This window comes from Pseudophryne corroboree, chromosome 3 (genome assembly GCF_028390025.1).
Source record: "Pseudophryne corroboree isolate aPseCor3 chromosome 3, aPseCor3.hap2, whole genome shotgun sequence".
NCBI lineage: Eukaryota > Metazoa > Chordata > Amphibia > Anura > Myobatrachidae > Pseudophryne > Pseudophryne corroboree.
Genome location: NC_086446.1, coordinates 775,658,158 through 775,685,089, shown reverse-complemented (window position 1 = coordinate 775,685,089; position 26,932 = coordinate 775,658,158). Strand labels below are relative to the sequence as shown.

The 26,932-nt window shown below is 40.9% G+C and overlaps 1 protein-coding gene across 1 annotated transcript in view; it reads right to left on the bottom strand.

Annotated features, from left to right (window-relative positions):
- The window catches only part of LOC135056863 (DBH-like monooxygenase protein 2), a 404,570-nt gene that overhangs the window by 5,912 nt on the left and 371,726 nt on the right, over window positions 1-26,932 (bottom strand). The window contains exons 9-11 of the mRNA XM_063962536.1: window positions 17,683-17,779; window positions 4,081-4,140; window positions 580-713 (exon numbers count right to left, since the gene is read on the bottom strand). Of these exons, the coding sequence (XP_063818606.1) occupies window positions 580-713; window positions 4,081-4,140; window positions 17,683-17,779 (291 nt within the window). The remainder of the gene's footprint in view (window positions 1-579; window positions 714-4,080; window positions 4,141-17,682; window positions 17,780-26,932) is intronic.

Genomic DNA, 26,932 nt, shown 5'->3' with positions numbered 1-26,932 from the left:
TTGGGCCCTTGTTTTCCTCTTAATGTATTCATCCTAGACACACTGCGCATGAATCCCGATGCTTAACGCCGGGAGACACACATCAAAACTGCATGCATCACTTTTCTGGGTGGGAATTGTGGAGGTGGCTACAGGTCGCAAGCTTGCCATGGGTGTGTCAATGCCAGTGACTGGGTATACAGAGGCAGTTGCCCTGACACTACTGCCCATGGTCGCAGACATTCTGTGCCCGCCATAAGCTACTCAGTCAGGGGTTGCCAACCGGATCCTCAAGAGCTACCAACAGTTCACGTTTTCCAGACCACCTAGCTGGTGCAGAGGTGCTGTCATTACTAACTGTCACGTTTTCAAACATGGTGCATTCATTCCTAACCGACACATTCTACCGAACCACCGGTGGCCTGTTGGTAGCTCTTGAGGACCAGGCTTGGCCACCCCTGGGCTACTGTAACTGTGTCCTCCTCTGAAACCCCGCCTGGGTGATTAATGAATGTGCGAAACAGCTTAAATCTCACTGAAAATATCCATTAACTCGTCCAGATAGGATATGCACATTCTACTAGATCAGCTGGAACTCACTTATCCGCACGTTCTTGATCCAAGGCCTCCATCACCTGATTAATATCCTGGTAACTCCAGCATGCCGCAATCGGAAGTTCCGGATAATAGAACAGGAATCCAATACACATTTCATTTAAGGTGCTTGGTCCTCCCTATGGAGATACATGTTATTCGCATACAGAAGTCTGAGTACTAGAAAATTATGGCAGCTCTAAGGAACAATTCTCATGATAAGAGTTACAGTGCCGGACTGGCAGTACCAAAAAGTAATCTATAAACTAAAGGTCACCATTCACCAGCTGGTGCGATGCCACAATTCCCTGACCCACCACGCGATCTGCCGATCAGCAGCCAGCGTTGGTCAGTGATCTGTCGGGGAATCAGGGAAATTAAACAAGTTAAAACGCCCAAATTTCTCAAAAAATATTTTTCAACATGTTTAATATTTTCAATTTCCTGATCCAGACGTTGGGAGATAAGAATTGCCCCAATACATCTGTGATGCATGGGGGTCTTAAAACTGCAGTTACCCACATACTCAAATGGCAATTGCCTTTTTGGGAGGTTTCTGATCAACAGAGCTCTCTGCTCCATCCATCCTCACAGTGTCTTCAGTCTGTATATAGAATTGCTTCCCACCAATACCCTTACAGATGACATATAAATATGGCACCAAAACGGTATCCAGATGTTAGGTTGACAGTACTTAGGTCGACAGTCAATAGTCGACCACTATTGATCTAAATGCATTAGATCAACATGGACAAAAGGTCAACATTGTTAAAAGGTCGACATGGCAATGGTCGACACAGGAAAATGTCGACATGAGTTTTTTACAATTTATTGGAAATTTCAACTTTTTCGGACTTTACCATTCACATGGACTACTATTGGGTGGTGTGCGAAGCAAGGGTACGCGGTACACTAATTGTTTTTATTTTGTGCTGACATTTTCCACGTCAACCCTTTTACTATGTCGACAGTGTGCGTGTTGACCAATAGTGGTCGACCTATTGACTGTCAACCTTTTCCAGATGAACCCATTGATCCATAACCCATCAAAACCTACGCGTTTCATCCCTTCAACAGAACTTCAGAGAGGGCCAGAAGTGAGACTCTTGAGGTCCGGAAACCAGGTCGGAACTGGAGTCAAAACTCCTGCCAGCGGTGGAACGGTCTGGGGGAAAGGGGGGGGTCATCGATTGTTAGGTTGTGGCAACCAATCGCAGCAGTGCAGATGAATGGGTCCAGGCTTGTTGGATAGGGGAGACTCTCAGATTCCGATGGACACGTAACCAGAGCTGGGTCTGTTCAAAGTGCTGCAATACTAGCTCATAGCCAATAATGATATAGGATCCCTCTGCATGCTTCAGAGGGGAACCAAGAGGGCACATATCAGGTGGAGGGGGTGGGGATTGCAGCCAGACCTGAGAGGGCTCATTCATAAACTTGGACCCGGGGTTACTAGAAGGCATCACTAGCCAGGTTCTAGGGTACCCGGCACAGGATCAAAGTTGAAGTGCCCCACTCCTCATACACCTGAGGAGCTAGTTCTGGGTTTGAAATTTAGAGGGGGCTCTTGGCTACCAGGTGGTGCTCCAGGTTTGTTCCTACTGAGGAAACTGGAAATATTGTAGTTTAAAGTTACCAGTAAAAGCTGCAAATATCAACGGAGCAGTGGCAGAAAGTGGGAAGCTGTCTCCGCAGAAAGAGCAGCTTTTCAGAAGCAATAATTTTATAATGATGGAATGATGAAATGCTCAGATTTTTACTAATAACTCGCGGTGAGTTCAAAACCAAATTAAGTTTTTATATCTCACACTCAAAGCCATTATTTAATGACAAAATGGACATAGCCATCTGTATTTGGCATTTGGGTTTATTAAGTTTGCAACAGATATACTAAAGTATATTAGATAATACAGCAAACCGTATTATATAAATGACTAGAAGTTATGTGACCACTTACTGTAAATGCATGAAAATGCAGACCGAGTTCTTTTATTGAGTTAATGGGTTGTACTAAACGTATGGGGTAGTGTGCCGGCCTGTAATGAGAGGTAGACCTCTGGTGCCACTGCCCTGATGGCACCCGTATCCAGCTTGTGGGGTGGTTGGCACACATCTTCCTGCTCCTGGCACTTAGCACTGGCAAATGCAATCCCTATTTAAAGATCCAATATAGTTTTTCTTATTTGTCTCGGGCCAACAGTGTTCAATTCACAGAGGAGGGGATGTTCTTGTTTATTGAGGATCTGCTTTAGGTCATTGCTTAATTTGTTTAGCTGAGTATGGTGGCGGAACGGCGGTTCTGTGGACAGACCCTTGTTGCGGTGGGAAAGGACGGCAGGTCACCAGTCCGGGTGCAATTGTTTAATTAAGGAGTAGTCAAGTCAGAGGGTTAAGTGCATATCTTTGTTGTATAGTAGTGGTATTATAGTTGTGTTGGTGCCCCTTGGGTGGTAATTACCTGCAATGCATGTTACTGGTTGTTATTGTGCATTGTAGATTGGACTGATTTAGGCATTTATCTCTTTGCCGCCATACTCTCCCTTAAATAGATATATATTTAATTTAATAAATAGATTATTGTTTTTCTTAAATTTATATCCCTAGCTCGTATTATTATTATTATTATTATTATTGTTGTTGATGGATTTGTACGCATGACACACTTCATCCGATAGAAGATTTAGAGAAACTTAATGATTGACATAAGAAAAGAGGTGGACCCCAAGGCTGGTGGCGGGAGTGGGTGCTGATCACTGGATTTAATTGACGCATGGCAGTATAATGGGTAAGTGTCTGTTCTAGTTTATTTAAAGGCCTGGGCTGTGGGCAAAGTCTCTCTATTCCAGCCCCCCCCCCCTCCTCTTTGTGTTTGGTGGTTTATCGTTGTTTTCTTGAGGCTGGAAAAAACGGCAGGTCACCAGTCCGGGTAGGTGGTCAAGGTCGAGTAGGTACCTCTGTTTTGTTACAGCTGTGTTATAGTTGTGTCTGTGCACATTGGCTGATATCTGCCTGCAGTGCACATTGTTGAATGTTATTGTGCATTGTGCTGTCCTATCTTTGCCACAATACTTTCCCTTAATATTTAATTTAATAAAGAGCTTAACTTAAAAAAATTCTGACAAATCTATGTCTGCGTGTCTGAATTTATCATCATTTTGTATTATTATTATTATTATTATTATTATTATTATTATTATTTTATTATTATGTTATAGTTGTTGAGTGATTTATACTCAACACACCTCATCCGATAAGTTTTATCTTTAGTTATTGTTTTAAAAATAACAATATGGGGTAACTTTACTAAGATGGGAGTTCTATTTAAGATGTGAAGTTGCCCATAGCAACCAATCAGATTTTACTTCTCATTTATCTAGCACCTTCTAGAACATAAAACTTGGAATCTGATTGGTTGCTTAGGGCAACATCCCATTTTAAATAGAACTATGACTTTATGTGAAGGTCCAACTTAATACAGAAAGCTATCACTGAGACAATGATACTTACAAATGTGACTCCTTCTCTGTCCACCGTGCTTGAATCACATTCAACCACTATCTGATCACCCTGTGGATAGAGGACAAGTCTGTATAAAGCTGCAGACACAAATGTCCCCATGCATGTAACATACAATATATTCTGCTCAGGGCTGTCATCGAAAACAATATTTTTACTGGAACATTATTTCTATAGTTCTGAGATACAGTGCATCCGGAAAGTATTCACAGCGCCTCACTTTTTTCACATTTTGTTTATGTTACAGCCTTATTCCAAAATGGAATAAATTCATTTTTGTCCCCAAAATTCTACACACAATATCCCATAATGACGTGAAAAAAGTTTTTTTGATATTTTTTCAAATTTATTAAAAACAAAAAACTAAGAAATCACATGTACATAAGTATTCACAGCCTTTGCTCAATACTTTGTTGATGCACCTTTGGTAGCAATTACAGCCTCAAGTCTTTTTGAATATGATGCCACAAGCTTGGCACACCTATCTTTGGGCAGTTTCGCCTATTCCATTTTACAGCACCTCTCAAGCTCCATCAGGTTGGATGGGAAGTGTCGGTTCACAACCATTTTCATATCTCTCCAGAGATGTTCAATCGGATTTAAGTCTGGGCTCTGTCTAGGCCACTCAATGATTTTCACAGAGTTGTCCTGAAGCCACTCCTTTGCTATCTTGGCTGTGTGTTTAGGGTAGTTGTCCTGCTGAAAGATGTACCGTTGCCCCAGCCTGAGGTCAAGGGAGCAGGTTTTCATCCAGGATGTCTCTGTACATTGCTGCATTCACCTATCCCTCTATCCTGACTAGTCTCCCAGTTCCTGATGCTGAATAACATCCCCACCGCATGATGCTGCCACCACCATGCTACACCGTAGGGATGGTTTTGGCCTGGTGACGGCCAGCCAGCTCTAGGAAGAGTCCTGGTGGTTCCAAACTTCTTCCATTTCCGGATGATGGAGGCCACTGTGCTCATTGGGACCTTCAAAGCAGCAGATATTTTTCTGTACCCTTCCTCAAATTTATACCTCGAGACAATCCTGTCTCGGAGGTCTACAGACAATACCTTTGACTTCATGCTTGGTTTGTGCTCAGACATGCACTGTCAAGTGTGGGACCTTATATAGACAGGTGTGTGCCTTTCAAAATCATGTCCAATCAACTGAATTTACCACAGGTGGATTCCAATTAAGCTGTAGGAACATCTCAAGGATGATCAGTGGAAACAGGATGCACCTGAGCTCAATTTTGAGCTTCATGGCAAAGGCTGTGAATACTTATGTACATGTGATTTCTTAGTTTTTTACTTTTCATAAATGTGCAAAAATGACAAAATTTTTTTTTTCACATTGTCATTATGGGGTATTGTGTGTAGAATTTTGAAGAAAAAAAAAAAGAATTTATTCCATTTTGGAAAACAAGATAATTACCGCGCTTATGTTTATGTTAGCAGCTCCATACAATAAAACAATAATAAAAAAACACTAAAAAGGAGCGCTTGATAAATTTAAATAATGTGTTGAACGCACATACCTGTAAAAATAATAATAATAATTTTTGGTTAATAACAATGTTTAAGCTCTTTTTTGAAAAGGTGGTGGAACGGAGATAATGGATGGTATTTGTATCTCAATTGAGATTAAACTGGACAGTCTTTTTCCACGGGTAACTCTCTCCCTGCTATCCCTAATAGTACCTCTCGCGGCTCGCTGTTAACAGCATCAGCGTGCACCGCGGGTGTAGCTGGTCCCGTCTCTCCCGTTGCTGCGGCTGCTCCGGCTCTGTGTTGCTCGTGCGGCGTGCTTGCTTGGGAGCGTGTCAGCGTATCAGTGTTGGCATACACTGATAGAATGTCCTCCGTTTCTGCAACATAAAGTACCCAACGCGTTTCGGGTTACAAAACCCTTTAACTAGGATATTGTTTGTCTGTTTGAACTTCCTATATATACTTAAAAACTTTATTAATTTTGCTTAAAAACAGGAAATGTTCAAAAAGGAAGTTATACATAAAAAGCGGTAACCATGTGCCCCTATATTATCTATAGGGTAAAAAGAATTCTTTCATTAATTTTTGGTATGGCGTTCAATAAAATTAATATAATTGTAAATTCTACTTCTAATAAGGATTTGATAAGATGAAATGTTAAAATTAGTTGTCTAATAGGAAAGCATTAACATCTATTTCCACATTTAATCCTTCTGGTTGTAAGGTCCTCATATAGTATATCCATTTAGTTTCTCTCTTTCTCAATTCGAGACTTATGTCTCCTCCTCTCCAGTTTCTGAATATTTTTTGGATTCCTATAAATTTTAGACTTGATGGGTCACTATTATGACAGTCTTTATAGTGTTTGGAGACACTATGTGTTTCCAGTCCTTTACTTATGTTCAGAGATCCTGATTCGAAGTTTTCTCTTGGTTTGTCCAATATATTGAAATCCACATGGACAATAGAGGAGATAAATAACTCCTTCTGAGTCACATGTGATTCTTTCTTTGATGCTATATGTCTTTTTAGTTATATTGGACATGAATTTGGTAATTGGTTTTGTGGATTTATTACCAGTTATCTTACAGGGACGGCAACATAAACAATGGAAGTTTCCTTTTCTGTCTTCTTGATTTGTTGTTTCTATCTGTGTGTAGCTTTTTACTAGATTTTGCTTCAGACTTCTTGCCTTTTTATACACAATTTCTGGTTTGTCCCTTATGTATGGTTTCAGTTGTTTGTCTAACTGTAGAATGTGCCAATGCTTCTGTAATATTGCTTCAAATTGTTGGTGTTGGCTGTTGAATTGTGTTATGAAAACTGTTTTGTTATCAATGTTATTGGTTTCCTGTTTATATTGATACATCAATTTCCTGTCCATCTTGGCAATCTGTTCAATCTCAGTGTGAAGATGTTCTTCTTTGTATCCTTTATCTATGAATTTCTTTTTCATGTTTGACATTGTTGTATGTAAGTTTCTAAATGCGTACAATTCCTCCTGAGTCTTCTAAATTGTCCATTTGGTATGTTCTTCAACAAAGTAGTGTGGTGATTGCTGGTTCGACTAAGTGTATTATTGCCACTACATTCTTTTATGTGGTTTCGTGTGCATATTCGGTTTTCTTGGATGAAAATCTCCAAATCTAAGTATACCACCATATCTTGGCTCACCGTGGATGTGAATTCCAACCCATAACGGTTATTCTCCATATATTGAAGGAATTCTGATAGAATAGTTCTTGGTCCACTCCATATGAACTGCAGATCGTCAATGTATCTCCTCCAAATGAAAATGTATTCCCTAAAAGGGTTGTTTTCCCAAATGGTTTCCTCCTCCCACCTCGCCACGAATAAATTTGCGTAACTCGGTGCGAAGGAGGTACCCATTGCTGTCCCTTTCTTCTGATTATAGAACACTCCTTGGTTCCAAAAGTAGTTTTTACTCAGTATGAATTGTATACAGCTGATGATGAAATTTATTTGTGAATTTGTTAATTCTGTGTATTTAGAAAGGAAGAATCTACTGGCATCACTTCCTATATCATGAGCTATGCATGTATATAATGAACGGACATCGCTGGTGCATAGGATATAGTGACTTTGCCATTCTACAGTATCCAATATTTGTAGAATGTGTAGTGTGTCCTTCACATAGCTTTTTTGTTCCTGTACCAGTGTCTGTAAAAAGGAATCCACATACTTGGATAGCCGTGAAGAAAGAGAACCTATTCCCGAGACTATCGGGCGTCCTGGAGGGTTAACAGGTCCTTGTGTAATTTGGGAAGTTGGTAAAACGTTGGAATTTTAGGATGAGGGATATAAATGAAGTCTCGTTCTTTCTTTGTTAAGATTCCAATTTCCAATCCTTCTTGGAGCAATGTCTCTAATTCTTCTTGGTATGTCTTAGTTGGATCTGCTTGAAGTACTTCATAGGTGTCTCTTTCTCCCAGAAGCTTTTGAACTTCCTCTTCATATTTATCCCTGTCCATAATAACCAAACCTCCACCTTTGTCGGCCGGCTTCACTATGATGGTTTTATCTTCTTTTAGTTCTTTTAAAGCTTGCGTTTCCTCCTTCGTTAAATTGTATTTTTTCTTTATTGTATTTTTTGTCATCTCTTGGATATCTTTCTCAACAAGTTTCTGGAAGGTCTCAATATGGGGCCCTTTGATGTAGGAAGGATTAAAGGTGGATATTGGCTTGAATTTACTGTGTGTGAATGGGTCTTGTGATTCTTGGATCTTTGAGTTTTCGTCTTTCCCATCAAAAAACTTTTTTATGCATAGCTTTCTGACGAATTTTTGGGTATCAATAAAAAGGTCAAAGTTATTTATGTTCGAATGTGGGGAGAATTTTAAACCTTTGTTTAATAATGACAGTTGTTGTACTGTCAATACCTTTTTACTGAGATTGAAGATTCCATCATTTTGAGTGGTTGATGCTATCTTCTTACGTTTGCCACCCCTGATACCCCTTCTCCTGGTGAAAGGGCCAGGCGTTTTGTTTTTTGCTTCCATGGAGTTTGCTTCCATTCGTGCTCTTGTTCTTCCTCCAGGAGCTCTACTAAAAAATGTTCCTCGGTCTCATCATCATCTTCCACATTATAGGATCTCTTTTCATTTCTAATTCCCATCTTTTCTATATGTTTTTTGTCCTCAATGTTCTTCATGAGAGTTTGATAAGTGGTTCTTTCTTCTCTTTTCGCTTCTGCTCTCCCTTGGTTATATGATTCTTGTTCTACTGATCTAAATTTAAAATTTCTGGAATTGTATGGTGGATATTTCTTCTTTTGTAATGGTAGTTCTGGTTGCTTCTGAATTAAATGTGTTTTCTGAACCTGGTTAGTGTTGTAGTTCTTCTTTTGAAAATTTGGATTCCTATATTTATATTTTTGAGTCTTTACGGATTGACTTTCAGATCTTTTTTAAATGTTGTTTGGTAATCCATTTTTTTTTCTATCTGTCATTAAATAATGAGATTTCTCATTGTGGTCTCTGAAAATTTTTCTCTGTTTTTGTACTATGATTTTGTTTTCTAATTTTTCCATTTTCTCATTTGTTAGTTTCATCAAATTAATGTAATCTGGCATTGTTTTAAGAGGTTCAAACTTCCTTTCCGTAGTGTGGATTTTTTCTTTTCTTTTTTCCAATGAAATTTTTCTATCCTCCACAATTAGTGTGATTCATTCATTGGAACATTTATCTAAAATTTGATTCCACTTAGAAAATAATTTTGGATCTATGGGGTCAAAGGTTGGATTTTTTTGTACCCTCAAACCTCTAGGGATCATGCCCATTTCCAAATATTTTGTAAGAGTAGCCACCTCCCACCAGTTTTTTATTTCTTGAGTGTAATTTTTTTCCAATAGTAAAAATTGTGCACAAAAGCCTTCATTTTGAGGGTTTGGTTCTGGGGGGGGGAGGGGGAGGGGGGCTTATCTAGAGTAAAAATATTACTAATATTATTTCTACTGTGGTGTGTTATATTCATTTTATCAGCAGCGGTGATAATAAAAGGGGTTTCTGAAAAATAAGATAATTACCGCGCTTATGTTTATGTTAGCAGCTCCATACAATAAAACAATAATAAAAAAACACTAAAAAGGAGCGCTTGATAAATTTAAATAATGTGTTGAACGCACATACCTGTATAAAAAAAAATTTGGTTAATAACAATGTTTAAGCTCTTTTTTGAAAAGGTGGTGGAACGGAGATAATGGATGGTATTTGTATCTCAATTGAGATTAAACTGGACAGTCTTTTTCCACGGGTAACTCTCTCCCTGCCATCCCTAATAGTACCTCTCGCGGCTCGCTGTTAATAGCATCAGCGTGCACCGCGGTGCAGCTGGTCCCGTCTCTCCCGTTGCTGCGGCTGCTTCGGCTCTGTGTTGCTCATGCGGCGTGCTTGCTTGGGAGCGTGTCAGCGCATACACTGATAGAATGTCCTCCGTTTCTGCAACATAAAGTACCCAACGCGTTTCGGGTTACAAAACCCTTTAGCTAGGATATTGTTTGTCTGTTTGAACTTCCTATATATACTTAAAAAACTTTATTAATTTTGCTTAAAAAACAGGAAATGTTCAAAAAGGAAGTTATACATAAAAATCGGTAACCATGTGCCCCTATATTATCTATAGGGTAAAAAGAATTCTTTCATTAATTTTTGGTATGGCGTTCAATAAAATTAATATAATTGTAAATTCTACTTCTAATAATGATTTGATAAGATGAAATGTTACAATTAGTTGTCTATTAGGAAAGCATTAACATCTATTTCCACATTTAATCCTTCTGGTTGTAAGGTCCTCATATAGTATATCCATTTCGTTTCTCTCTTTCTCAATTTGAGACTTATGTCTCCTCCTCTCCAGTTTCTGAATATTTTTTGGATTCCTATAAATTTTAGACTTGATGGGTCACTATTATGTGACTGTCTTTATAGTGTTTGGAGACACTATGTGTTTCCAGTCCTTTACTTATGTTGTATATATGTTCAGAGATCCTGATTCGAAGTTTTCTCTTGGTTTGTCCAATATATTGAAATCCACATGGACAATAGAGGAGATAAATGACTCCGTCTGAGTCACATGTGATTCTTTCTTTGATGCTATATGTCTTTTTAGTTATATTGGACATGAATTCGGTAATTGGTTTTGTGGATTTGTTACCAGTTATAAAGTTTTTTAAGTATATATAGGAAGTTCAAACAGACTAACAATATCCTAGTTAAAGGGTTTTGTAACCCGAAACGCGTTGGTTACTTTATGGTGCAGAAACGGGGGACATTCTATCAGTGTATGCCAACACTGATACGCTGACACGCTCCCAAGCAAGCACGCCGCACGAGCAACACAGAGCCGGAGCAGCCGCAGCAACGGGAGAGACCGGACCAGCTACACCCGCGGTGCATGCTGATGCTGTTAACAGCGAGCCGCGAGAGGTACTATTAGGGATATCAGGGAGAGAGTTACCCATGGAAAAAGACTGTCCAGTTTAATCTCAATTGAGATACAAATACCATCCATTATCTCGGTTCCACCCCCTTTTCAAAAAAGAGCTTAAACATTGTTATTAACAAAAATTTTTTTTTACAGGTATGTGCGTTCAACACATTATTTAAATTTATCAAGCGCTCCTTTTTAGTGTTTTTTTATTATTGTTTTATTGTATGGAGCTGCTAACATAAACATAAGCGCGGTAATTATCTTATTTTTCAGAAACCCCTTTTATTATCACTGCTGCTGATAAAATGAATATAACACACCACAGTAGAAATAATATTAGTAATATTTTTACTCTAGATAAGCACCCCCCCCAGAACCAAACCCTCAAAATGAAGGCTTTTGTGCACAATTTTTACTATTGGAAAAAAATTACACTCAAGAAATAAAAAACTGGTGGGAGGTGGCTACTCTTACAAAATATTTGGAAATGGGCATGATCCATAGAGGTTTGAGGGTACAAAAAAATCCAACCTTTGACCCCATAGATCCAAAATTCTTTTCTAAGTGGAATCAAATTTTAGATAAATGTTCCAATGAATTAATCACACTAATTGTGGAGGATAGAAAAATTTCATTGGAAAAAAGAAAAGAAAAAAATCCACACTACGGAAAGGAAGTTTGAACCTCTTAAAACAATGCCAGATTACATTAATTTGATGAAACTAACAAATGAGAAAATGGAAAAATTAGAAAACGAAATCATAGTACAAAAACAGAGAAAAATTTTCAGAGACCACAATGAGAAATCTCATTATTCAATGACAGATAGAAGAAAAAATGGATTATCAAACAACATTCAAAAAATATCTGAAAGTCAATCCATAAATACTCAAAAATATAAATATAGGAATCCAAATTTTCAAAAAAAGAACTACAACACTAACCAGGTTCAGAAAACACCTTTAATTCAGAAGCAACCAGAACTACCATTACAAAAGAAGAAATATCCACCATACAATTCCAGAAATTTTAAATTTAGACCAGTAGAACAAGAATCATATAACCAAGGGAGAGCAGAAGCGAAAAGAGAAGAAAGAACCACTTATCAAACTCTCATGAAGAACATTGAGGACAAAAAACATATAGAAAAGATGGGAATTAGAAATGGAAAGAAAACCTATAATGTGGAAGATGATGATGAGACCGAGGAACATTTTTTAGCAGAGCTCCTGGAGGAAGAACAAGAGCACGAATGGAAGCAAACTCCATGGAAGCAAAAAACGAAATGCCTGGCCCTTTCACCAGGAGAAGGGGTATTAGGGGTGGCAAACGTAAGAAGATAGCATCAACCACTCAAAATGATGGAATCTTCAATCTCAGTAAAAAGGTATTGACAGTACAACAACTGTCATTATTAAACAAAGGTTTAAAATTCTCCCCACATTCGAACATAAATAACTTTGACCTTTTTATTGATACCCAAAAATTAGTCAGAAAGCTATGCATAAAAAAGTTTTTTGATGGGAAAGACGAAAACTCAAAGATCCAAGAACCACAAGACCCATTCACACACAGTAAATTCAAGCCAATATCCACCTTTAATCCTTCCTACATCAAATTGCCCCATATTGAGACCTTCCAGAAACTTGTTGCGAAAGATATCCAAGAGATGACAAAAAATACAATAAAGAAAAAATACAATTTAACGAAGGAGGAAACGCAAGCCTTAAAAGAACTAAAAGAAGATAAAACCATCATAGTGAAGCCGGCCGACAAAGGTGGAGGTTTGGTTATTATGGACAGGGATAAATATGAAGAGGAAGTTCAAAAGCTTCTGGGAGAAAGAGACACCTATGAAGTACTTCAAGCAGATCCAACTGAGACATACCAAGAAGAATTAGAGACATTGCTCCAAGAAGGATTGGAGATTGGAATCTTAACAAAGAAAGAACGAGACTTCATTTATATCCCTCATCCTAAAATTCCAACGTTTTACCAACTTCCCAAATTACACAAGGACCCTGTTAACCCTCCAGGACGCCCGATAGTCTCGGGAATAGGTTCTCTTTCTTCACGGCTATCCAAGTATGTGGATTCCTTTTTACAGACACTGGTACAGGAACAAAAAAGCTATGTGAAGGACACACTACACATTCTACAAATATTGGATACTGTAGAATGGCAAAGTCACTATATCCTATGCACCAGCGATGTCCGTTCATTATATACATGCATAGCTCATGATATAGGAAGTGATGCCAGTAGATTCTTCCTATCTAAATGCACAGAATTAACAAATTCACAAATAAATTTCATCATCAGCTGTATACAATTCATACTGAGTAAAAACTACTTTTGGAACCAAGGAGTGTTCTATAATCAGAAGAAAGGAACAGCAATGGGTACCTCCTTCTCACCAAGTTATGCAAATGTATTCGTGGCGAGGTGGGAGGAGGAAACCATTTGGGAAAACAACCCTTTTAGGGAATACATTGTCATTTGGAGGAGATACATTGACGATCTGGTGTTCATATGGAGTGGACCAAGAAATATTCTATCAGAATTCCTTCAATATATGGAGAATAACCGTTATGGGTTGGAATTCACATCCACGGTGAGCCAAGATATGGTGGTATACTTAGATTTGGAGATTTTCATCCAAGAATACCGAATATGCACACAAAACCACATAAAAGAATGTAGTGGCAATAATACACTTAGTCGAACCAGCAATCACCACACTAATTGGTTGAAGAACATACCAAATGGACAATTTAGAAGACTCAGGAGGAATTGTACGCATTCAGAAACTTACATACAACAATGTCAAATCATGAAAAAGAAGGGGGTCATTCCGAGTTGTTTGCTCGCAAGCCGATTTTAGCAGATTTGCTCACGCTAAGCCGCCGCCTACTGGGAGTGAATCTTAGCATCTTAAAATTGCGAACGACGTATTCGCAATATTGCGATTACACACCTCGTAGCAGTTTCTGAGTAGCTTCAGACTTACTCGGCATCTGCGATCAGTTCAGTGCTTGTCGTTCCTGGTTTGACGTCACAAATACACCCAGCATTCGCCCAGACACTCCCCCGTTTCTCTAGCCACTCCCGCGTTTTTCCCAGAAACGGTAGCGTTTTTTCCCACACGCCCGTAAAACGTCCAGTTTCCGCCCAGAAACACCCATTTCCTGTCAATCACACTACGATCGCCTGAGCGAAGAAAAAGCCGTGTGTAAAAATCCTAACTTCTTAGCAAATTTACTTGGCGCAGTCGCAGTGCGGACATTGCGCATGCGCACTAAGCGGAAAATCGTTGCGATGCGATGAAATTTACAGAGCGAACAACTCGGAATGACCCCCGAAATTCGTAGATAAAGGATACAAAGAAGAACATCTTCACACTGAGATTGAACAGATTGCCAAGATGGACAGGAAATTGTTGTATCAATATAAACAAGAAACCGATAACATTAATAACAAAACAGTTTTCATAACACAATTCAACAGCCAACACCAACAATTTGAAGCAATATTACAGAAGCATTGGCACATTCTACAGTTAGACAAACAACTGAAACCATACATAAGGGACAAACCACAAATTGTGTATAAAAAGGCAAGAAGTCTGAAGCAAAATCTAGTAAAAAGCTACACACAGATAGAAACAACAAATCAAGAAGACAGAAAAGGAAACTTCCATTGTTTATGTTGCCGTCCCTGTAAGATAACTGGTAATAAGTCCACAAAACCAATTACCGAATTCATGTCCAATATAACTAAAAAGACATATAGCATCAAAGAAAGAATCACATGTGACTCAGACGGAGTCATTTATCTCCTCTATTGTCCATGTGGATTTCAATATATTGGACAAACCAAGAGAAAACTTCGAAACAGGATCTCTGAACATATATACAACATAGGTAAAGGACTGGAAACACATAGTGTCTCCAAACACTATAAAGACTGTCATAATAGTGACCCATCAAGTCTAAAATTTATAGGAATCCAAAAAATATTCAGAAACTGGAGAGGAGGAGACATAAGTCTCAAATTGAGAAAGAGAGAAACGAAATGGATATACTATATGAGGACCTTACAACCAGAAGGATTAAATGTGGAAATAGATGTTAATGCTTTCCTATTAGACAACTAATTTTAACATTTCATCTTATCAAATCATTATTAGAAGTAGAATTTACAATTATATTAATTTTATTGAACGCCATACCAAAAATTAATGAAAGAATTCTTTTTACCCTATAGATAATATAGGGGCACATGGTTACCGCTTTTTATGTATAACTTCCTTTTTGAACATTTCCTGTTTTTAAGCAAAATTAAAAACGTTTTTTAAGTATATATAGGAAGTTCAAACAGACAAACAATATCCTAGTTAAAGGGTTTTGTAACCCGAAACGCGTTGGGTACTTTATGTTGCAGAAACGGAGGACATTCTATCAGTGTATGCCAACACTGATACGCTGACACGCTCCCAAGCAAGCACGCCGCACGAGCAACACAGAGCCGGAGCAGCCGCAGCAACGGGAGAGACGGGACCAGCTACACCCGCAGTGCACGCTGATGCTGTTAACAGCGAGCCGCGAGAGGTACTATTAGGGATAGCAGGGAGAGAGTTACCCGTGGAAAAAGACTGTCCAGTTTAATCTCAATTGAGATACAAATACCATCCATTATCTCCGTTCCACCACCTTTTCAAAAAAGAGCTTAAACATTGTTATTAACCAAAAAAAATTTTTTTTTACAGGTATGTGCGTTCAACACATTATTTAAATTTATCAAGCTCTCCTTTTTAGTGTTTTTTATTCCATTTTGGAATAAGGCTGTAACATAACAAAATGTGTAAAAAGTGAAGTGCTGTGAATACTTTCTGGAGGCACTGTATGTGGAGTTTAAACTGGATTCTATAGGTAGCCGGTGAAGGAGGTTGCAGAGGGGAACGCAGATGCTGTACGGCGAGAGAAGAAAATGAGACGTTTAGCAGCCTAACTACAGATAGGAGAGCGGAGGGGTGCCATAGTGGGAGATCAGAAAGGATACGGTTACAGTAGTTAAGGCGGGAGATGATGAAGGAGGAATGAATAAGGACTTGATAATAGTAGTATATACTGTAGAGGAAAAAGAGGTCTACGGCCTGATATTAGGGGGTTTGTATCTTTATTTATAACCAAAGTCATTGATGTGTGGAATGTTATCAGATTGAGGGGTCTTTGGATTAAGCCTTGGAAAGTTATAAAGTGTGAGAGATAAAGTACCAGCCAATACACTCCTGTCATTTTTCAAACTCGGTGAGATGTACTAAAGCCGGAGAGTGATAAAAGTGGATAGAGATAAAGTGTCATGTCACAGGCTGTGTTTGAAAAATGACAGTTAGGAGCTGTTTGTCTGGTACTTTACCTCTCTCCACTTTATCTCTCTCTCTAAGGCTTAGTAAATAGACCCCTTAGTTTAAATGGTATCTTTTCTTTTTAACAGAAATCTCAGTTTTTTGTTTCTTTTTTTACTTAGAATCAAAGCTTTGACAAAAGTTTACTGACTGCTGGTTCAATTACTGACAGTCTGTAACCACGATACATGGATTATAACATACAGTTTAGAGAATTTTCAGTTTCATACATGTGTAATTCGCCTACACCATCCTCACATGTGTACAGCGGATGTAATACAGTATACCGACGGACGGCATGCTGGCAGTCACATGACCGGCACCGGCATCCCAACAATGAGAAAGTTGATAGGGGACTGGGTCATTATTTTACACCTCCACTGTCCCCTACCCTAACCCGCCTGGGGTGTCGGCTAGGGCAAAGACTCGGGGTGGCGGCTAATGCTAAGACTTTGGGGAGGTGGCTAGACCTAAGACTAGGGTGGTGGTGGCTAGAGTTAAGACTTTGGGGTGGTGGCTAGGGCTAAGACTTTGGGGGTAGCGGCTAGGGCCTCGACTCGGGGGGTGGTGGCTAGGGCCTCGACTCAGGGTGGTGGTGGCTAGGGCTAAGACTTTGGGGGTGGTGACTAGGGCTAAGACTTTGGGGGTGGTAGCTAGGGCTAAGACTCGGGGGTGGTGGCTAGTGCTAAGTCTCGGGGGGTGGCGACTAGGGCTAAGACTATGGGGGTGGTGGCTAGGTCTATGACTTTGGGGGTGGTGGTTAGGGTAAAGACTCGGGGGGTGGTGGCTAGGGACTCGACTCGGGTGGTGGTGGCTAGGGCTAAGACTTTGGGGGTGGCGGCTAAGGCGCGGGGGGGTGGTGGCTAGGGCTAAGCCTCGGGGGTGGTGGCTAGGGCAAAGACTCGGGGGGTGGGGGGGTGGCTAGGGCTAAGACTTTGGGGGTTGCGGCTAGGGCCTCGACTCGGGGGGTGTTGGCTAGGGACTCGATTTGGGTGGTGGTGGCTATGGCTAAGACTTTGGGGGTGACAGCTAGGGCTAAGACTTTGGGGGTGGCAGCTTGGGCTAAAACTAGGTGTGTGTGCCTAAACCTAACCCCCCACCTTGGGCCCTAACAGTGACCCTGATACTTATCATTGTGATGTCGGGGGACGGTGTTACGACGCTGTGATTTCGAGTGGTGTTGGGATTCCAGCATCGGTCACATGACCGCCGACATCCTGACTACTGGGATGATAACCTTATCCTGTGTACAGCACCTACTATTTTAACTGTAACCGTTTCAGGTAAATTTCTACATTGTTGAAAACTAAAGTCATATTTTAGGTCTTCTCCAAGGCTGCCAATTAGTTTTCCATTCCTGTAGAAAGATCAGAGAACGTTCACAATGCAGAATAGTGATGCCTGAACACAGATACTTTAAGTAGACGTGTAATTATTATTGATTTTATTATTATTATTATTAATATATAATTTATTTATTACAGCATTACATATGTAGTGAAGGCTACAACATAGAAACACATTACCAATGGACAGTGGGCCTATTTCAGACCTGGTCGCATGCAGGCTATTTTTTGCACTGCTGCGACCAGATAATCGCCGCACACAGGGGAGGGGGGATTTGCTGTGCAGGGCTGCAAACGCTTGTGCACAGCTCAGGACTTACCCGCTGCGAAGATCCTTGCTGGAGCTGATGTCAGGATCCCTCCCTGGAAACGGCCGGGCACGCCTGCCATTTCCTCGACAATCCCAGAAAACAGTGAGTTGACACCCCCGGGCGGCCTCTTCCTGTCAATCTTCTTGTGTTCGCCACTGCAAACGCTTTCTTCATTGTTTTCATCGCTGCCTGCGCATTTCGGCCCCCACGCATGCACTGTTCAGACCCGATCGCACAGCTGCAAAAAACTGCAGCGTGCGACCGGATCTAAATGACCCCCAATGTACTAGAGAAATGGTATGCGCAATGAGTGCGGAAGGGAACAGTGATGGAGGACACGTATTAACATATACAGATGGGTCCTCCGTTATCTTGGCTGACTGAGGCGTTAGTCACAATCAGGCATACGCAGCATACCTGCGCGCAAAGAGGCGTGCCTAGTCGAAGGGAGGCGCACAGAGCGTTTGGCGTTACCTTTGAGTGTAATACCTAAGATCATCCACCAGATGTCGCTTTTTAAAATCACCAATGTGCAAGTGTGTGGTCTCCATTAAAATACAATACTGAACTACAGCGTAAGAACTACTTTACTGGTGCGTCTCATTACGCTACATTATGCTACAGTATGTCATACAGTCTATAACAGTATATACAGTACAGATGCGTATAGTACAACATATACAGATGCAAACGAACAAGTTACAGATACAGTATGGTCTATTGATGTTAGGGATATGTGAGCGTCTTGTGTATACAGACGCAACTAATGTGTGAAAGGAATAATGTAGCTCATTGGCTTTACAGTATGTACAGTGCACGAAATGAGCGTCCGAATCCCCTAATGTCATAAACGAACCCCAATGGGAAGGAATCGCTCTTTGCAGTACTTTTACACATGAACTTGAGACTCTTCCATGCAGTGTTGTGGGCAAGCGATGAAGGCTCCCGCCTGCCAGGCTGAGAGTCCCGGTTCGATACCCAAAGTGCCAATTTTTTTTTTTTAATCCCTGTGACATTCACTTTATTATTATTTTTTTTCCGTGTAATCCATTGTAAAACATTTAAAGGAAGGGTGCACACAGGTTTCACACAAATCGGGGTAAATCTGCAGGAGTGACTCATTCGCTATCTAAAAGACAGCGGTAATAAGAACCTATAGACATACCAGTAAATATAAATTAGTGTATTCAGATGCAACTAACTGTTCAAACAACACAGTACTGTAGATAGTCGGCGTTAGAGAATCTGTGTTGTGAGAAGCTGTGTTGTACATTATAAGCTGTTTTTGCTAATTAGTACTCTAATAGAAAAAAACTGTACAGGGATACTAAGGACAGTGATTTGGCATCCAGGAATTTAGGGAGGAGCTTTTATCTCTCTCCATTATACATAGAAAGATTAAACTTGCCACTCTATGTTACAAACTGTTCGTGATAATTAGTACACTAGTAGTGTACTAATTAGCATGAACAGCTTGTAACATAGAGTGGCAAGTATAATCTTTCTATGTATAATGGAGAGAGATAAAAGCTCCTCCCTAAATTCCTGGATGCCAAATCACTGTACTTAGCATCTCTATACAGTATGTTCTATTAGGATACTAATTCGCTGCTCGTGCTAATTAGTACTCTGATAGAAAATACTGTACAGAGATACTAAGGACAGTGATTTGGCATCCAGGAATTTAGGGAGGAGCTTTTATCTCTCTCCATTATACATAAAAAGATTAAACTTTCCACTGTACGTTACAAGCTGTTTGTGCTAATTAGTTCACTAGTAGAACATACTGTACAGAGATACTAAGGACGGTAATTTGGCATACAGGAACTTAGGGCGCTTTTATCTCTCTACATTATAATCAAAGCCTGGTGAGCCCTTTCCATTTTTTTGTGACATGAAGTTATATGGAACCGATCCTCTGAATAAATCACTTTGGTGTTTATACTGATTACGCAAGTCTGGAGAGTGCTATCTTTTTCCACTGTATGTGGAGAAACACTGTATTGTACTACGAGTCCGGCCCCTTGATTGGGTCAGGCTTTGATTTGGCACCCCAGCCGCTACCTGTGTTGGGTGAGAGTGTGGGACTTCCCCTGTATATTGTATAGGTATGCTCAGTTCACTGAGTTTATCTTTTCCTACACCCACCATATAATAACATTTTGTGAACTGGTTACACTGTAATACTTGCACATAACATATTCTTTCCTTTGACGTTGCCTGTTTTTGATGTACCCGTGTGTCTATATTTGCATTTGAATGTGAAGTCATCCCTGGGACCACTGGCCACAGGTTTTTATTGGCTTACTTATACCTACAGTCATACCACACTGGGGTGCCCAACTCCTTCTGAACTTGGAAGCCAAGCAGTGTGGGCCTGGGTAGTACCGGACAGGGAGACCTCTGGGAAGACCAGGTACTGTAGCACACCCGGCTAGGGATTTCGTCTCTGACTAGACCGTATACACACTATGGCACAGGGCGGCGCCGGGTTTCTGGATGATAATCTTCTGTCACAGGCGGAACACGGTATTTTATCATTAACAGATGATGACGCAGAGAAAGTTCTCTTTGATCAGATAGAATTTGATGCACTTCCGGCAGAAACTACCACAGATCTATACCACCAATTACTTAGACTAAGCAAGAGGGAAATTGACCTCAACTTGCATGGTCAATTTTTATCAGAATATCATCGCAAAAAACAAATCCCTAGGGGATTTAGGGTCAGCAATATCCCAACCATAGGTAAAAATAACCCCACATTCTGTAGCCGCTGGTGCGGTGTGCTTAATAAATGTTCCTTAGATCTGATGCTACTAGTAGTAGAAGAGGTTGGCACTGAATTGACCAAGGTCAAAACACTGATTGACACCTTCAATAGTACGCATCTATCTACTATTAGAAACGACAAATCTTGTAACCACATAGAGAAACTAAAAGTCCAGATCGACAATTATAAGAAGGATCTCACGGCCTTCAAGCGTAGTAAACTTGCTACGGTTGTTTCAGATTACCAGAACCACATCGTATACAGGTGGCTATTGGGTGACTGCAGACCCAATAGACCGTAGAGAGCCTTCAGACAACACCGACAGGGTCGGCGACAGTACGCCACTTCCGATACTGGGTCATCAGCATCCACCCTGGATACTGAACAAATTGACAATTGACGACCGAGGAACACTGCTTTTTTAGGTCAGACGGTGGACGCGGGCCTACCCCCCAGTGGAGGACGCAAAGACCACACCCAAGGAAGGGGGGACACGTGGCGAAAGTGCCGATACAAAAACAAGACCTAGTCTTTAATCTGTCTGGCAGACCACTTGACGAGGCCACTTTAAGCCTTCTTTCTAGGGGCCTTTCGTTTGTACCCATGTGTCCACACAAACCCTTTGATACAGCCATAGACATGTACAAGTTCGGACGTAAGCTGAGGCTTCGCGAACACTTTGGGGATACAGGCGATAACAGCAGATCCCCTTTCCGCCAACCATCTTCGTATGACCCCTCCTCTTCCAACCTCAGTATCAGGACGTATATTCGCCTAGTAGAACAAGACATAAACTCAGGTACACCTAAGAGGTCCTTTGATAACTTGTTTAGGATGGAAAGACAGGCACTCAAAACACTTAGAAATGACACCTCTATCGTTATCAGACCCGCTGACAAAGGGGGAGCTATCGTTGTACAAGATTGGGGAGACTATCACCAAGAGATATGAAGACAACTATCAGACACTTCCACCTACCTATGCTGTGACATTAACCCCATATCTAATTTCAAGAGCCGAGTAGAATCCATACTACAGCAGAGCCTTCAATCTAAATGTATTGATAAACACACTTTTGAATATCTTACAGTTACTCACCCTGTGTGTCCGATTATATACACCTTACCCAAAGTCCACAAGACACTCTCTAACCCACCGGGTAGGCCGATCATATCGGCACAAAATTCATTGTTGCAACCACTGGCGGTCTATGTGGATTCATTTTTGCAACAAAAAGTGCAACAGAATGATAGCTACATAAGGGACACCATGGACTTTCTCACCAAACTGTCCAATGTACCACAGACGAGTAGAGACATCCGAGTGGCGACCATGGACGTGTGCTCGCTTTACACCATTATCCCACATGAAGACGGCCTACAATCATTAAGGAGTGCACTCACGGCTCATCCTCCAGCAAATCCCCCGATTGACTTCATTATCCAACTGACTGAAGTAGTTTTGAAATATAGTCACTTTGCATACCTTGACAAATACTATATACAGCGGTCAGCGACGCGATGGGTTCAAAATTGGCCCCAGCTTATGCCAATATATATATGGCAGCATACGAGACCACGCATATTCTGCCTACGTTAGGAAGACAGATATCCTGATGTACAAGCATTTCATCGACGATATCTTCATCCTTTGGACAGGGACGACTGAGATGTTTGACCAGATGGTCCATACGCTAAATGCGCCAAACAACCCAGTTAGATTTACCCATCAGATTGACGACTACCGGATCAATTTTCTGGACATTACAGTCACTATTGAAGATCATGTTATCAGTACCACACTGTACCGGAAACCCGCCGCCAGGAACACTCTTCTTCTGTCGACTACATACATCTCTTCACTCATCTCAAAATATCTCCCTACCCGACCTCTCCACTCTGCACAAGATCTACGTCTCTCATCCACACGCATTACTTGTTCACACTCAAAATTACAGGACTTTACCCGGGCTTCACCCACTCTGTGGAATGCACTCCCACGCACAGTAAGACTCGCCTCTAGTCTCCAAACCTTTAAATGTTCCCTGAAAACTCACCTCTTCAGACAAGCCTATCAAATTCCAGACCCACCCACATAACCTTCAGTGCTTCCCTATCTAATTACATCCTCTGTAGAGTATTCATAACATCACATATCTTGTCTTTCTTTAGTCTCACACCCTCCTGACACTTGGATAACTTTGTGGGGTATCATCATACAACCCATTAAGAACCTAGCAATCTGGTGGACCATTATGCAATAGGTAGCATCTATCCTTGTGTATCTATGCCTATTTCCCTATAGATTGTAAGCTTGCGAGCAGGGCCTTCCTACCTTTATGTCTGTCTGTTTTTACCCAGTTTTGTTCTATTACTGTTGTTCTAATTGTAAAGCGCAACGGAATATGCTGCGCTATATAGGAAACTGTTAATAAACTGTTAATAAATAGTCAACATCCCCTAGCACTCAAAGAAAATTTGCCCATCTCACAATTCCTGCGGGTCATGAGGAATACCACCGATGCCACCATGATGGAACAACAACTACAGGAAATGTTGCAGCGATTTCGTGAATGTGGATATACCGACAGATGTGTGCAACAATGCCTACACAAAGCACAAGTGAAATCTCTACCGTCAACCGCGACAGCAAACACCAGCTCCACCCTGGACCGTATGGTATTTACTACGACTTTTGATGACCACTCCAGTAACATCAGTGGCGCCCTCCGAAAGAGATGGCCTATCATCACATCTGACACCCAACTCAAGCTGAAAAACACACAACCCCCCATGATGGCATATCGAAAAGCGCCCAATCTCAAACAACTACTACTGAGACCAAAAGTTAGTCCCACTGTACCCATCAGGACAACATGGCTGCGGGAGCAGAAACCTGGATGCTTTAAGTGCACAGGCTGCACCACATGTCGGAGTATGCTCACTGGCCCCACTTTTCCCCATCCGCACTCTGGATGCCCCATTAAGATCAAATGTAAACTACATTGTATTATGGACCATGTCATTTATATACTCACTTGTCCGTGCGGATTGTACTACGTCGGGATGACCTCGAGACGATTCCGGGACAGGATGGCAAACCATAGAACTACTGTCCATCAGGCCATTGAGTCTAAAACGGCAGAGCAACCCGTACCGAGACATTTTTTGACACACCAACATCAAGTATCTAATCTTAGGTGTAAACTGATTGATTGGGTACCCCCGTTAGTCCGAGGAGGTGACCGTACCCAGGCATTAAAAAAAAAAGAGAGCTATTGGATCCACCGGCTGGACACTATCTCACCCAGAGGAATGAACGAGAATCACCCTCTTTCTATATTCCTCAAATAGAAGCGACATTAACATTCTGTGTCGCCCGCAGTGGCTTGAATTGGTACAATAAGTAGTGACACGGGTTCAGGCACGCGGCCGCCCTGGTGTAAGGACCAACATACACGCATACCCCCGATCCTGTGCTCACTATATACCAGCATCACTGGACATGATATGACAGGACTCCATATTGCACTTGTTTTTATCTGTATAATGGTTATTTATTACCTAGGTGGTTGAACATTTATATCATCTCTATATGAAGTATTCTGCCATAGTGGGACGCGACCGGCGTTCATTACTGTATATATGTTTTTTACCTATTGTATTCATTTTCTGTGTACTACCACTACAGTGTTCTTATATGATTGTTATGTGCTACTCCCGGGTTCCCGGTAAACCATTCTCTGTCTTATAACCAGTGTATTGGCCATGTTATAGTTAATACACTGTGTGTCCCTAATCTGTATGGGCTCCGCCCACAGATCACGTCTAGCTTCACTAACACAGGCAGCAACGCTGCCATGGCAACCTCATGACTTCCGGTCTACAACGGAAGTCAGGTAGCGGCAACAACACGTTGCCATCGCAACCCACTCCTTGCCGCCTCCGCTGCCGCTACACAGCGATCGGAACACAGGGGACACAGTTAGGCTATGATGACCTTTGTTAAGTGCAGGCATGCGCCCTCTGTGCGCATTTGCTTAGTGGAGATGCCGCGGGACCGGGCGCTCTGTGACTTCCGGTCTAGACCGGAAGTGACGCGCACGGCCGCAGCTGTCTCGCTCCCACTGACTTAATCACAATAAGGTATATAAAGGGGACCTGGGAGGCTGTTTACAGGTCTCTGGTTCCTATTATGCGCTGCTTATGATGACACTGCTATATTGGACTTTATATTGACTGGCAACTACCTTGAGAAAGGTCCTATTATGGGACTGAAACGTTGGTGAGCCCTTTCCATTTTTTTGTGACATGAAGTTATATGGAACCGATCCTCTGAATAAATCACTTTGGTGTTTATACTGATTACGCAAGACTGGAGAGTGCTATCTTTTTCCACTGTATGTGGAGGAACACTGTATTGTACTATAAGTCCGGCCCCTTGATTGGGTCAGGCTTTGATTTGGCACCCCAGCCGCTACCTGTGTTGGGTGAGAGTGTGGGACTTTCCCTGTATGTATATATATATATATATATATATATATATATATATATACTGGTGGTCAGCAAAATTCTGCACTGTCCTCCTACTATATACTGCGCACAACTACAATGCAGCACAGATAAGGATAGTATACTTGACGAGACAGAGGTAGAGCAATGGACTGCTGTACCGTACTGCTATATATATATTATATATACTGGTGGTCAGCAAAATTCTGCACTGTCCTCCTACTATATACTGCGCACAACTACAATGCAGCACAGATATGGATAGTATACTTGACGACACAGAGGTAGAGCAATGGACTACTGTACCGTACTGCTATATATATATTATATATACTGGTGGTCAGCAAAATTATGCACTGTCCTCCTACTATATACTGCGCACAACTACAATGCAGCACAGATATGGATAGTATACTTGACGACACAGAGGTAGAGCAATGGACTACTGTACCGTACTGCTATATATATATTATATATACTGGTGGTCAGCAAAATTATGCACTGTCCTCCTACTATATACTGCGCACAACTACAATGCAGCACAGATATGGATAGTATATTTGATGACACAGAGGTAGAGCAATGGACTACTGTACTGTACTGCTATATATATATTATATATACTGGTGGTCAGCAAAATTCTGCACTGTCCTCCTACTATATACTGCGCACAACTACAATGCAGCACAGATATGGATAGTATACTTGATGACACAGAGGGTAGAGCAATGGACTACTGTACCGTACTGCTATATATATATTATATATACTGGAGGTCAGCAAAATTCTGCACTGTCCTCCTACTATATACTGCGCACAACTACAATGCAGCACAGATATGGATAGTATACTTGATGACACAGAGGGTAGAGCAATGGACTACTGTACCGTACTGCTATATATATATTATATATACTGGAGGTCAGCAAAATTCTGCACTGTCCTCCTACTATATACTGCGCACAACTACAATGCAGCACAGATATGGATAGCATACTTGATGACACAGAGGTAAAGCAATGGACTACTGTACCGTACTGCTATATATATATTATATATACTGGTGGTCAGCAAAATTCTGCACTGTCCTCCTACTATATACTGCGCACAACTACAATGCAGCACAGATATGGATAGTATACTTGACGACACAGAGATAGAGCAATGGACTACTGTACCGTACTGCTATATATATATATATATTATATATACTGGTGGTCAGCAAAATTCTGCACTGTCCTACTATATACTGCGCACAACTACAATGCAGCACAGATATGGATAGTATACTTGACCACACAGAGGTAGAGCAATGGATTACTGTATCGTACTGCTATATATATATTATATATACTGGCGGTCAGCAAAATTCTGCACTGTTCTCCTACTATATACTGCACACAACTACAATGCAGCACAGATATGGATAGTATACTTGATGACACAGAGGTAGAGCAATGGACTACTGTACCGTACTGCTATATATATATTATATATACTGGTGGTCAGCAAAATTCTGCACTGTCCTCCTACTATATACTGCGCACAACTACAATGCAGCACAGATAT